Source organism: Camelina sativa, chromosome 16 (genome assembly GCF_000633955.1).
Source record: "Camelina sativa cultivar DH55 chromosome 16, Cs, whole genome shotgun sequence".
Taxonomy (NCBI): Eukaryota; Viridiplantae; Streptophyta; class Magnoliopsida; order Brassicales; family Brassicaceae; genus Camelina; species Camelina sativa.
The window spans coordinates 21,633,402-21,646,334 of NC_025700.1; the positions used below are offsets into that span (position 1 = coordinate 21,633,402).

Sequence of the window (12,933 nt, forward strand, 5' to 3'; positions counted from 1 at the left end):
AAAAAAAAAAAAAAAGAGTCAGAAGTTGCATAACCTGTGATCCCATAAAACCAACACCAAGATTTCGAAGATCCTAAAACACCAGAGAAAAGGAAGTAGACCAAATAAGCAACAACGATGGTGAAGTGAGGAGGAAATATCAAATATGTATAAAAAGCAAACCTCTGGTTTAGAAAGGAGTTAAGTAAGAGCCGATTGAAGAAGACTAACAAGGCTGCTGGCTCGGAACCTGAGAGAGAGAAAGAACAAACTCATCAGCTGAGAGTTAGTCAATGGAGAAGAGAAGAAGAGGATTTGCCAATCATTATAAAATAGAGAGGTCTGAGAACAACAAACCCTTACCGAGAACTTGGACCCATAGATAGGTAGATAAGGAGGAACCCATGGGGGTTTGAGTTCGAAGCTCCAGGAACCCTAATTCTCCCTCTCTCTTCGTCGCCACCATAGTTAGAGTGAATCAATCTGATTTTGTAACAATTTGGCTTACTTTCCTTGATTTTGCATCATCTAGCTTTTGCATTTTGGTGCTTGACTTTCCATAATCGATTTGGTAGTGCTATGTTTTCAACACTCGTTTCCCTGCAATGAGGCAATCAACACCAAAAAAAAAAACAAAAAAAAAAACTAGTACAAGATGAACGTGAGACCAGAGTTGGTATCAGAATGGTTATAAAGAATGCTACCTACCTTTTGCACATTTCGTTGATGACTGATGCATTTGGCTTGAGACAACTGTAGCTGGTTTTTTTTGGCCTGAGTGTAAAGTGGATTCTTCAATAGACTAGCTATCTTTCTAGCAGTTTGATGCTTTTCTTAAGGTTCATCGACTTGTTTCCCTGAGAAAACAGCAGTGGTTGTTTGGGCAAGAAAAATGTTCTCCTTGTTTTATATATGCTCCGACATCGGCATCCCCGAGATTACTGTTGAATGAACACAAGAATATAAGAAATCCTTTAGAAGATTAGTCCATCTACATCTGAGATTTTCAATAAAGTACCTAGTGGGTAGCATAAACAGTATTAAACCCAACTTCTTCACCATTTTCATTGGTCTTTATGCGCATTTCCCTTGGCTCTCCAAAATAAATACTTGTTACCATGAGACATCATATGTGAAGATATCCCACTACAGAACGAAAAAGACAAGAATTATGATCAGTTTTGATAAACTAATTTAACCGACCTCCTGTAAGCTCTTTTACAACCATTAGATCAACACCTTCTGCTACCCCTCTCTTCAAGGTGGAAACATCCACTAACTGTATAGCAAACAATAATTTGAAGTTCACACAAGAAACAAAGTTAGGCTGAGGATGGTTACCTGTGGCAGAACTGTAGCTGAACTGCACGAAGACTTTGACGAAGCTGAAATGAAGTAACTCCTTCTCAGGCCTCAAATGCTTTTCATTGTTATCCCATTTTTTGAGTAGTAGATTCGAACCATCATCATGAGCTAGAACTCCCAAGGACAATATTTTTCAAGAGCTGGGACAGACACACCATGAGGGATGTAGACATCACCGGATAATAGTCTTCAAAGGCCTTCTGTGAAATATGAAACAAAAGAATCGTGAGAAGCCATGCACAGTCTGCAGTTTGGAATGGTAAAACAAATCATAAAAATTCATGTCAGGCAAGAATATAAATCCAACTTAACATGAACTCCATCGAAGATAATTTCCCAAAAATTCCTGGTCCAAGCTCCAGAGAAAGTGGCTGTAATGAACAAGGCAAGTTATATGTTAGCTACAGATGAATAACTCTAGAAAAGAGAAAAGAGAAAAGAAAGCCAAGATAAAGAGGAGAACTCACCAACATTGTGTGAACAGGATCATTAACTGTGAATCCAGCTGCTTACAAGTCACCACCCAGTTATTGAGCCTCCCTCTGACTGCCAAAAAAAAAAGGTTGAATTCAATTGATCATCAAGATCAAGACAATATGAACACTTCAAAAGACAGACATATGCAGTCAAACAAACGCATTACCAGAATATATTGGGCTGGGAACTAGTGCCAGGGACAATCTTTGTCAAGAGCTGGGACATAAACACCCCCGAGGGATATACACATCACCGAACCGGATATTCTGGCAATAGTTCTTCAAAGGGCTCCTGTGAGATATGAAACAAAAGATTCGTGAGAAGGCAGAGTCTACAGTTTTGTAATGGTAAAACAAATCATAAAACTTCATTTCTGGCAAGAATATAAATCCAAATTAACCTGAACTCCATCGAAGATAATTGCCCAAAATTCCTGGTCCAAGGGAACAAACAAAAAAAACTTGGATCACGGCAGAATCTCCTTCAAGATAGGGGCCATTGCTTGGCTGGCTCGGAACCTGAGACAGCGAACAAAATCATAATACACATTTAAAAAAATTAGCTTATTGATTAAGATTTTGAGTCATGTAGAGACAGAGAGAGCCAGAAAAAACCTGTGGATGGTGACATAAAGCCTCATGAGCTCTTTCATCTGGGGACTACCATATCCCAGCATGTGTGAATAATTTGCAGCAAAACCCAAAGAATCATCTAATGGAATGATGCTACCATCCTTGTACATCCTGCAATGTTAATTCATGAAACTAGAGGTCACAAAAACACAAAGCAGAGACATGAACTACAAACCTGGCACAACCGCACGATGAGACAACTCTTTTTGACAGCGCCTCAACTTGCTCTTTCCTACATGGAAGTACACCTTTAATAAAAGAAAGTCGCTTTTGAAGAAACAAAGGAAAATTTTCACAGGACAATAAGAAACGGCAAAGTATGTTCTCAACAAGCTAACAGTTGTCGGTTAAAGAATAACACAGACACACCAAAATTTGTAAGAAATAAGAGTGTTTTAGTACTACATGCTGCAATTTGGGGAACGTAGTAGGTCGTACCTTTCAACCTGCAGCTTTATGGAGATATTGTGTACCTTACGCAAGCACGTTGGCGACGATTGTGCTCTGAATCAACGAGAGAGAGAGTCAAATAACTCAGTAACTCACACACACTAACTCAGTCAAAATCATATAGATTTATACGAAGAACACACAAAAAAAAAAGGTAGATACCTCTCTATCTTACTTGTTTGCTCTCTCGTCGCCATTATAATGCTTCAACGATTCTGAGAATTAAAAGACATGAAATTTCAAATCACACATCACAACTGAGTAACAAAAAATCATAGGTTTAGAAGAAGAAGAAGGAACAAGGAGGTACCTTTAATCAGTCGCTCACTCCTCTGTTCCGTTTTGCTGATTTCAGACAAAGGGGAAGGAAGGAGACGATGCTCCAAAAACGATGACGTCTTAGTTAATGGACCCTAAAGATGAATATGGGCTGCCAACTAACACCAAAAGCCCAATTCCGAGTAGTTTCAAGCCACTACGATCATCTTCGTCATCATTCACGACCCAGACCTAAGGGTAAAAAGTAAAAACAGAGTAGAGGTTAGAGTTAGCGATGATGAAGTGAAGCAGAGTAATCTAAGTATCGAGTACGGATTCGCCGACCTTGATCTGGATCTAGGGTTTTCCGAGTTGTCGCTATCTGTAATCTGCGTATAAAACAAAAATATCATCAAGAACAACAACGAAGAGAGATTGAGAGAGAAATCAATGAAAGATTAAATTTAAAAGCTTTACCAATTTTGTTCTTGCGCCTCTCTTCTCTGCGACTGCGACCTTGTTCAGGTTTGCTCTTCCGTCGCCCCATTATAACCTAGATCTCTCCCTCTCCCTCTCTCTCTCTCTTAGCTTGTCTTCTCATTGTTTGGATGAAGAAATAAGAAGAGATGGTGACAGTATTTATAAACAGTTAAACACTAATCAGAGAAGTGTTTACGTTGATTACTTGAGAGAAAAGGAAACTAGCCTTTTTCAACAACAAAAACAGATCCGGTTCTCTAGAACAAATCAATTTTGACGGTTCGGTTAATCAGATACGGTTCAACAGACCCCGGTTCTCTATAACCTGGTCAATGGCAACAAAAATTACTCTTTGCTTTAAAATCTGAATGCGAAGCCTAACTCCTCCAACTTACATTTGGTTAATGTAAAGGAGATTAACTTTTGTACCAAACCAGACCCAATAAAAGCCAATACTTCAAGTTCGAACAAAATCCAAAAGCAAAAGTCTTACAAATAAGAGAAAGAAACGCATATTGTTTAAGGTACAACAACATAACATGTATAACAAGGTGTACACATAATGCTGCCACAGGAGGGAGAACCAGGTTCCATAACCGAAACAAAAAGAAAGAAACCAACAAAAAAAAAAGATAGAGTCTGCACCATTATGTAACCTCACTCAAGGTTTGAGGGAACTAGGTACCATACTGAGAAAAACAAAAGAGACTTAGCAAAAAAAAAAGATAGAGTATGCACCATAATGCTGCCACAGGAGGGAGAACCAGGTTCCATCACCGAAAAAAAAACCAACAAAAAAAGAGAGTCTGCACCAGTATGTGACCTCACTCAAGGTTTGAGGGAACTAGGTACCATACTGAGAAAAACAAAAGAGATGAAGCATGCACCATTATCACTTATCCAAGGTTTGAAGATCGATCAGCAACCTACAGTTTAAGAAGAACAAATCATGAGTTCCTGTTATGTAATCAATGAAGCCAGTTTCAAATTCATATGATAAGAAAAATTAAACGAAACAATTACCTTTTAGTCTGTCCTCATAAAGAAGTAGTTTCTCAAGTGAGGATCAACATATAAACCGAGGCTTTCATATATTGGACTGTATATATTATTTGTTTGCCTGAAAAAAAAAATGAATTTGTTATGTTCCTCACAAAATTTTGTTTAAAAGTAACTTGTGATTAATTTAATAAATTGTATCAGATTGAGAGAGAGACCTAAATATAGAATTACAAATTTATATATGAAAATATTTGAAAAATGTGTGCATGGTCAATGGAAAGTATTAAACCTCGGCTCATCAAGGTTCACAGCAGCTGGAGTAATATTTTGGCCTCCTGGTACAACTCTCTGCATTATTTAACCAACTCAAATTATTGTTTTTTTTTTCTTTCATTTATTCTCCAAAAGAATAATTTTAAGAGTTTTTTGGAAACTGTGTACCTGACGCTGAGCCGAAGATGATGACTGTCCCAATTCAAACCGATTTTCGTAACCTCGTCGCTTAGATCCCACAACTTCGTCCTGTGACATTTGTTCTTATCAATAAAGGTTTTCTAGTGCCATACGTAGTCATTCGTAAAATATTGAAATACATATAATACAAGTTCCATTGCATAAACTAAATTCTACCTGTGGAGGTATGAATGAGTTAGCATATGGATGTATCTGCATCGGAGTGTTAAGGTCGGAGAACCTTAGCCTCGATGAAGACTGATTTACTGATCTTTGCATGCCATCAAGATGCCTATAAAAGCAAGGTATAAATGGAAAGCAATCAAAAAAATAATGTAAGAACACGAATTTTTTTTTTTTTTCTCTTGTGCTTACTAGATTATGACTTGTTTACCTGGGAAAACTCGAAGAGACTTGAGGTCTGGGTATGTATGGAATGTTACTTTGTGGAGCAAGATTAAAGGTAGGCATGATATTAGGTTGGTTTTGGAAAGGATATGTCCTGCAATGAATCCAATAGATTTTACATGTAACTATTTTAGTTTTAAATAAATTTGAGAAAATGATATACAAGTGGAGTCATAAAAATTAGTTGATCTTACATAGCTTGATTGTTACCCATCCTTAAATTGTGAAGTTCATTTTGTCTACTAGTGAACATCAAAGGGGGTGGTTGCTGACCATACATGTTAACATAAGAAGTGATGACTGGTTGACGCGTCCTGCATCAATCCAATAGATTTTACATGTAACTATCTTTATCATAAATAAATTTAAATAATAATACAATTAAAAAATATATTTGATCTTACATAGTTGGATTGTTAACCATCCTTAAATAGTGAGGTTCATTTGGTCTACCGGTGAAAATCGGTAGGGGCGTTTGCTGACCATACATGTTAAAAGAAGAAGTGATGACTGGTCGAGGCGTCCTGCATCAATCCAATAGATTTTACATGTAACCATTTCATAAATATAATTAAATAATAGTATAGTACAAAATATTTGATCTTACATAGCTGGATTGTTAAGCATCCTTAAATTATGAGGTTCATTGTGTCTATCGATGAAAATCGATGGGATCGGTTGCTGACGACTATACATGTTAACAAAAGAAGTGACCGGCCGAGACACCCTAAATGAATCCAAATTTTACATGTAACTATTTTTATCGTAAATAAATGTGAAAAAATAAAAATATTTGATCTTACATAGCTGAATTGTTAACCATCCTTGAATTGTTAGGTTCATTTTGTCTACCAGTGAAATTCATTTGGGGAGGTTGCTGACCATACATGTTAGCAGAAGAAGTGACTGGTCGAGGTGTCTGGTAAGACGGGTAGTTTTGTGACCTATATTTCATGAAAATGATATTCTTATGAGAACTCTATAAATTCAATGTTATAAGTATACAACTGCATTTAAGTAGCAATAGTATCAATGTCGAATGAGATAGTTGGGGACTATAAAGAACTAAAATTCTCTGAATTCGCCACCATTCATAGTTTGATTCACATCATAAAAATTATAGTATAATTGTTTAACAGAGGTTCTCTAAACTATTCAGGTACACAAAGAATGATAAGTACATTTATCAAATTTATTAACATGAAATTAAATTTTAAATAATGTACCCAAGTGATTGAGACTGAGAATATGATCCAAATGCATCAAAATGATCTCCATGTAACCTGCATCAGTTAATCACTTTTATATTAGTATGAATTTACGTAAGAAAGTAGAGTTTTGTATTATGTTAATTTTTGGTGTAAATTAATTAATTTCATACAAAGGTGCTGGAAGAATTGGAGAACTAGTCATAGTTGGATGTGCAAATCCATTATTTTCTTGCGCCACTTGACCAATCTCTATTTGGTTCTGAAAAAATAAACAAATTAACTTTTAAATGTAATATAGTTCATCAACTCATAACCATTCCAACGAACAGTTTTTACCTTTGCAAAAACACTTGACTCCTGAAAATTGTTTAGCAAAGATATACTTGAAAAATCGTCTCTTAAGTTATTTTGTAACCACAAGTTAGACGAATTCTCTAGTGGTTGTTGTTGCAGGACTTGGTGTTGCTGCTGCGGCTGTTGCTGCTACTTACATAAAATACATGAAATTACATTTATTAGAATATAGATTACTTTCAGTAGTTGGTGTAGATTTCCTGATCTATGTTGAAGTGTAAGTAATATACCATTTCAAGTGGATCTTGTAGTAGTGTTGATATCCCTTGATCTTCCACTAGATTTGATTGTTGAGATGACATTAAGGGATTACTTTCGTTCATCGAGTCAGAGATAAGTTCAATAGATTCGTTCTCCAGAAAATCCTATATATTTCACAAATCCAAAAGTTTTGTCATTAATAAATATTTTCAGAGAAAATTCAGTCGTGAAAGAAAAAAGAAGAAGCGTACCATTAACAGAATATATGGGTCTGGTGATTCCGGATTACATGGATCTGGTGATCCTGAAATACGTGGGTCCGGTGATCCAATAGAACAGAAAGGACTCAAGTGCAATGTTTCGTCGTCAAACAAATTCTCAGAAGAAGACATGTTTGCCGATTCTCTCGTGAGTAGAAAGATACCCTTATCTAATGATCGGTACAATTTATATAGTAAAACAAAGATGAGGCGTCAAACCGAAACTCAAAATGCTGATGTGGCATACCGAAAAAAACCAGCTAAGAGAAATTTGAAAATAACCTATAAGTTCCAATATATTACTGTTTTACCAGTAACATAATTTGTTATATATATTATACATAGATTAAAAATCTATATAATGTGGATTAAATCACTAGTTGTTTTCGTGAATACATTTTTTATAATCCTCATTTTTATATTTGTGTTTATAAATTTATATTTTGGGGAAGAAAAATACATTAATAAATTATAATTTTATATAATAATTTCAAATACAGTAATTCTAGTTTTTAACTATATAATTTTATATGACTACTTTACACCTTCAATCATAAAAATGTGAAAAGCCAGCCCCATTAAACAAATATGTAAAAGAAAAAAATATAATCATCATATTTGAAATAGATTGTCAAAAAAATGAGAAAATTAATGACTACTTTTAGACTTGGCTTTTTGACAGCCAATATTAGGGTGTACTCTGAGTTTTCTATAGAAATAATGAGACTCATGGTCAGATATGAGGAAAGAAATATGGAGAAAATGATTGGTACAATCTTTTGATTGGATTCTACCAAGTTAAGACATCAGTGAAAGGTGCCCTCAGTCAACAAAGTTTAAAAGTGTCAAGCTTATAGTTGTTTATTTGGCTTTTTCTAAATTTTGTGAGGATCTTTTCCTTTAAAATATATTTTTTGCCATATCACTATATATATACTACTAAATCAGAATTATTTATTTAAATATTAAAATTTGGAAATAAGGCCACTTTTCTAAATATCTCTTTCTTATGCAAAAATAATTATTGTACCTTTCATTGTTTTGACGGTTGTTCGTTAATAAGATATGACAGTTTTAAATTCAACTACCCTTTTCAAAATAAAAATCTTTTTAGTCACTGAGAAAAACACATTCCAAGGAGAACTAGAAACTTATCTTGAATAAGATGAATTTTACTTATTTACTTATTTACAGTACACTATTAAATTCTTAATTCATGTTGGTATATAATCTATACTATTTTTATTTTGTTTAACACAGATAATTCAAGTTCTAAATAGAAGGAGGACATTTTCACATGACATCACCCAATCCTCTCCATACATGATTTAAAATATTTTCTATCAATATAAATTTTTGAGCTCAAATACAATCTTTCAAACTTTTGAGTATAATCTATTTAAACATTAAATTTATTTTACTAAGTGATATACAACATATATATTGTTGAAGGTAATATATATGTTTATATTGTTGAAGGTAATATATATATATATATATATTATTGAAGGTAATAATTCTTTGCTATATCTATTTGCGCGGGATTTTAGTTTAAATATTTAATCAATAAAAACCATTGAATATATATATATATATATATATATATATATATATAATCATTTGAATTTTAAAAGATAAATCTATATAAACGCCATACTTATATATATAACATATATTTTCTACTGTCGCAATAATGTTTTCTTGGCAAATCAACAACAGATCACATAGTAACAAAAAATGACTTAGGAACCTCGATGGAAGAGTCCTCAATCTTCAAATATTTTATCCCTAGATGAGTTCATTTCATATTTTTACTCTACAACGCATTAAAATCTTACTTCTATTATAAAACTCATTAACCCATTCTAAATTTTGGAATATGATTATTTTCTGGTTAAAATTTGAATAATAACATTATTACTAAAACAAATTCATAATATTTTTTTACTATTTTAACTTTTTCATTTATGTTACTTAATTCATTTTTTATAGTTATTATTTTTATTATTTACTAAAATTTTATATTATTGTTTTACTATTTTAAATTTTAATTAATTTTACTTAATTAATTTTTTTAGTATCACTAATTACAAGTAATAAATAAGCAATGAATTAATAGTTAAAATAGTAATTTTTATTGCAAAAATAATATCTAAAATTGCTTAGGTGGATGTTGATGTGGAGGAAGCAGAAGAGAGAAAAGTTAACTATATATATAGATAATATTATCTTACAAAATATTTGACTTGTCCATTATTTATAGAAGATATTGTATTAAGTAGATAAAAATAGGTTAATGCAGCTAATTGTATAGCTTTTAGAAAAATTTATCTAAAAATAGTAACTGATAATAATAATAAAAGAAAAAAAAATCCAAAATCACTATTTTATGCTTTGTTTCCCAAAACGTCTGTAAATGTCAAAATTATCAATAAAATTATATTTTTGAAAATGTTTTTTAAGAAAAATAAACAAAATTGGATAAACACATATGTTTAAAACTACATATTATATATATATATATATATATATATATATCTGGATAGGGCATGCATGTCTTAATACTAAATATGATATTGTCTATTTGTCTCTAGAAAACGTTCTCGTTATTGATGCCAAACAGAAAAAAAAAGAAAAATCATTGTTTCTAATTGCGTCTAATTTTAATTTTACGCTTAGATACAGTGACGAGTATTGTCACTCAAAATAAAAATGTTGAATGATATTAAAAGTTAGGACACGCAGAATTTTTTTTTTTTTTTTCATATATATTGTTCTTCTATAGAAACGCTGTGTACGAAATACAATATACAATTCGATAAAAGGATCATGAGGTGTTGAAAATTTGTGTTAATGTGAATATATATAAGTAAAACCTTATGATAAATGACAAAACCGTATAAATATGTAAATAAGAGATATGGTAAATTGAAATTTCTAAAGGTTATTATTGGCTACTGAGCTGAGGCATTCGAATATCATAGTCGGAGACCTCGTGGTCTGCTTGTGCCTCCCTCTTCATAATATGATAGTCGTCGGAGACCTCGTGGTCTGCTTGTGTCTCCCTCTTCATAATATGATAGTCGGAGACCTCGTGGTCTGCTTGTGCCTCCTCCTTCATAACCGGGATTTCAATCTCTTCCACATTGGAGGAACCCACCAGGCCATGCTGATGACATATTCATCAAAAATAAAATATTTTTAATCAGATGGTAAAATAAATTTAATTTATTTAAAAAAAGGAGAAAATTTAGAACCTGATGCTGATGCTGCTGCTGTTGCATAGGAGGAAATAGGGCTGAGGGATTATGGCCCGTAGTAGAATTGTAGGTCTGAACCCATTCTTGGAACATGTCACCGTTGTGATTCGATACGTTAGATTCACCCATAATGTTGTTTTGGTTCGAGCTTGAGCTACTTCCTTGCAACAACGTTTCATACGTCGCTGAGTGAGCTGATGCGTCGAATAAATGGGCTTGATTTGGCCCATTTTCAGACAGCCAGCCTCCAACGACGTCGGTTACGAAAGGTCCACCCATGTTTTGCTGTTGTTGTATAGCAGATGCTTCGTATGAGGATAGGTCATTCAATATATGTTCCTGCGTCTCAAGAAATTATTTTAGCAGGCACTATTTTTGTTTTATTATCATCATTATGATGAGAAAAAATAATAAAACAAGCGTGGGTTTTTAAGGTATTGACCCGTCGTTGACCGATACGTGTTAAGGTGTCGGTAAGCTGCTTCTCACAAGTTTCGTACTCTTCAACTGTTGTAAACCTGTTTGGATCTGGTTCGTATTTCCTAATTGTATTGGCGTATAACGATTAGTCACTAACTTCGTACATACATTTTGATATATTACATCACATTTTGTAGTTTTTAGTTAAAAAAAGAAGACCTTAGTTCTTCCTCTGCTATATGAAGCTGTTGCTGTAGCTTATAAACTTCATGCTCAAGTTCCTTTGTTCAGATTGAAAAATTGCAGTGATTATAGGATAAATAACGTAAATTGTAGTTATCAGCTAGAGATTTTAAAAAAAATATATTAGAAGAATCACCTCGACGTCGGAGTTGATAGCTGCAGGGCTTTTTAAAATCATCCAATAGGAAAAATGAAGAAAATCAACTTTTCCGAATTATTGAAAAAAATTTATAATAATAAAAGATAAGAGAAAGAAATTAAGACTTGGTGAGCTGAAGAGCAATATCATTCTCAGTCTTGAGTTGCTGCAAAGTCCGGAGTAGATACTGTCACGTGACAACGAAAATTTCGATATCAATAATCTTAAATATATCATTGGATTCAACATATGTAAACACACATTACATAATACTTAGTCTAATTACGTACCTCTTTGCTCTGGAAATCTCTGTAAGATAAAAAAAAAAAAAGTCAAAAAACAAATTAGTATTTTAATTATAACCATATGGTTTATCCATTGATAAGAATAAGTAAGAGTAAGATACGTACGGGCGTCGGCTATGATCGGGGAATACTAGAGCACTAAAACAAAACGAAAGAGAAAATTGTTAGGAAAATGAAAAGGTTGATCAAAGGAGATGATTGCGATCATATACTTACTTTTCTCGTTCTTGGTCAGAAAGATTGATGTATCTTGAGAAAACGTCTTCGATCCTGACCAGAGTTTAACGAATATATATAAGATCAAATAAATGTTTTCGTGTTTGGAAAGAAAATGTAAAAGGACAAAGAAAGAAAAACCTTGTTTTGCCGGAAAAGAGGCTAAGGCGATCGGAGGGAGAGAACATGAGGAGAGCAATGTCGATGTCACAAAGAATAGACAACTCATAAGCTTTCTTAATAAGACCATTTCGTCTTTTTGAGAACGTAACTTGTCGATTCGTCGTGTTCTCTATTCTCTTTATCTCCAATTTCACCCGGCCCATGTCTTTCTGACTCGATCAACAGCATTAACAAATTTAAAGATTCTGCTTTCTTCTCTCTTTTTTTTTCTACGTGAATGCGAGAATCTGATCATTGGAGGCAAAAGTGCGGATATGTATGAGAAATGTATGGACGAGAGAAAAGAGAACCATGAAAGAAGGAGAGGTTAGGTATAAGAAAGAGAGTTTTGGTTAGAAATGTATGGGAGAGATTTAAGGGTTTTGTTCTTTGAACGAATTAAGAATTGCCACGGAAAAAATCAACAAAGAAGTATATGAGATCGAGTTATGTGATGAAAATTAAATAAAACCGGCCGGTATAAAAAATCAATGACGATTATTAACATTCCGATTAACCCGTACGCATAACTTTTATGTTCTTTTGTCAATATTTGATTTTCCTTCGACAATATCTTTTATGTTTTTCTTCAACGGCTATAAATTTCTGACTTAAACACTATCTCTTTGCACACAAAAAAAAAAAAAAAAAAAAAAAA

At 33.3% G+C, this 12,933-nt stretch overlaps 2 protein-coding genes and 1 long non-coding RNA gene across 19 annotated transcripts in view; all 3 read right to left on the reverse strand.

The window, feature by feature from the left end:
* Positions 1–3,767, reverse strand: part of LOC104751692 — a 9,262-nt gene extending 5,495 nt beyond the window's left edge. For 6 of the 17 annotated variants that reach the window (XR_002036019.1, XR_002036027.1, XR_002036026.1 and 3 more), the window contains exons 1-17: positions 3,639–3,767; positions 3,507–3,550; positions 3,214–3,413; positions 3,066–3,118; positions 2,892–2,957; positions 2,629–2,685; positions 2,436–2,564; positions 2,222–2,339; positions 1,988–2,112; positions 1,812–1,890; positions 1,657–1,715; positions 1,321–1,544; positions 998–1,125; positions 688–920; positions 343–579; positions 163–229; positions 35–73 (exon numbers count right to left, since the gene is read on the reverse strand). This is a non-coding gene — a long non-coding RNA (uncharacterized LOC104751692). The remainder of the gene's footprint in view (positions 1–34; positions 74–162; positions 230–342; positions 580–687; positions 921–997; positions 1,126–1,320; positions 1,545–1,656; positions 1,716–1,811; positions 1,891–1,987; positions 2,113–2,221; positions 2,340–2,435; positions 2,565–2,628; positions 2,686–2,891; positions 2,958–3,065; positions 3,119–3,213; positions 3,414–3,506; positions 3,551–3,638) is intronic. The other 11 variants (XR_002036023.1, XR_002036021.1, XR_002036020.1 and 8 more) reach the window with 4 other exon arrangements.
* Positions 4,668–7,662, reverse strand: LOC104753902. The gene is made up of 11 exons (XM_019237822.1): positions 7,522–7,662; positions 7,300–7,434; positions 7,052–7,198; positions 6,886–6,974; positions 6,731–6,787; positions 6,308–6,448; positions 5,491–5,598; positions 5,274–5,388; positions 5,085–5,165; positions 4,933–4,991; positions 4,668–4,761 (listed from the first exon to the last, which is right to left on the reverse strand). Exons 1-11 carry the CDS (start codon positions 7,660–7,662, stop codon positions 4,668–4,670), a joined length of 1,167 nt encoding a protein of 388 aa, XP_019093367.1.
* On the reverse strand, positions 10,338–12,530 carry LOC104751693 (agamous-like MADS-box protein AGL66). The gene is made up of 10 exons (XM_010473694.2): positions 12,255–12,530; positions 12,114–12,167; positions 12,003–12,035; positions 11,883–11,901; positions 11,718–11,779; positions 11,590–11,617; positions 11,430–11,491; positions 11,233–11,332; positions 10,788–11,129; positions 10,338–10,699 (listed from the first exon to the last, which is right to left on the reverse strand). The coding sequence occupies exons 1-10, from the start codon at positions 12,437–12,439 to the stop codon at positions 10,478–10,480; spliced, it is 1,107 nt and encodes a 368-aa protein (XP_010471996.1). The 5' UTR covers positions 12,440–12,530; the 3' UTR covers positions 10,338–10,477.

Excerpts from the sequence above, each read along its gene's own strand:
- LOC104753902 (XM_019237822.1), bottom strand. The coding sequence starts at position 7,662 with ATGTCTTCTTCTGAGAATTTGTTTGACGACGAAACATTGCACTTGAGT. Across the intron at positions 6,788-6,885 it reads CCAATTCTTCCAGCACCTTT|GTTACATGGAGATCATTTTG; the intron begins GTATGAAATTAA and ends TAACTGATGCAG. Across the intron at positions 4,992-5,084 it reads CATCTTCGGCTCAGCGTCAG|AGAGTTGTACCAGGAGGCCA; the intron begins GTACACAGTTTC and ends TAAATAATGCAG.
- LOC104751693 (XM_010473694.2), bottom strand. The coding sequence starts at position 12,439 with ATGGGCCGGGTGAAATTGGAGATAAAGAGAATAGAGAACACGACGAAT. Across the intron at positions 12,036-12,113 it reads TCTGACCAAGAACGAGAAAA|TGCTCTAGTATTCCCCGATC; the intron begins GTAAGTATATGA and ends GTTTTGTTTTAG. Across the intron at positions 11,130-11,232 it reads CACGTATCGGTCAACGACGG|GAACATATATTGAATGACCT; the intron begins GTCAATACCTTA and ends CTTGAGACGCAG.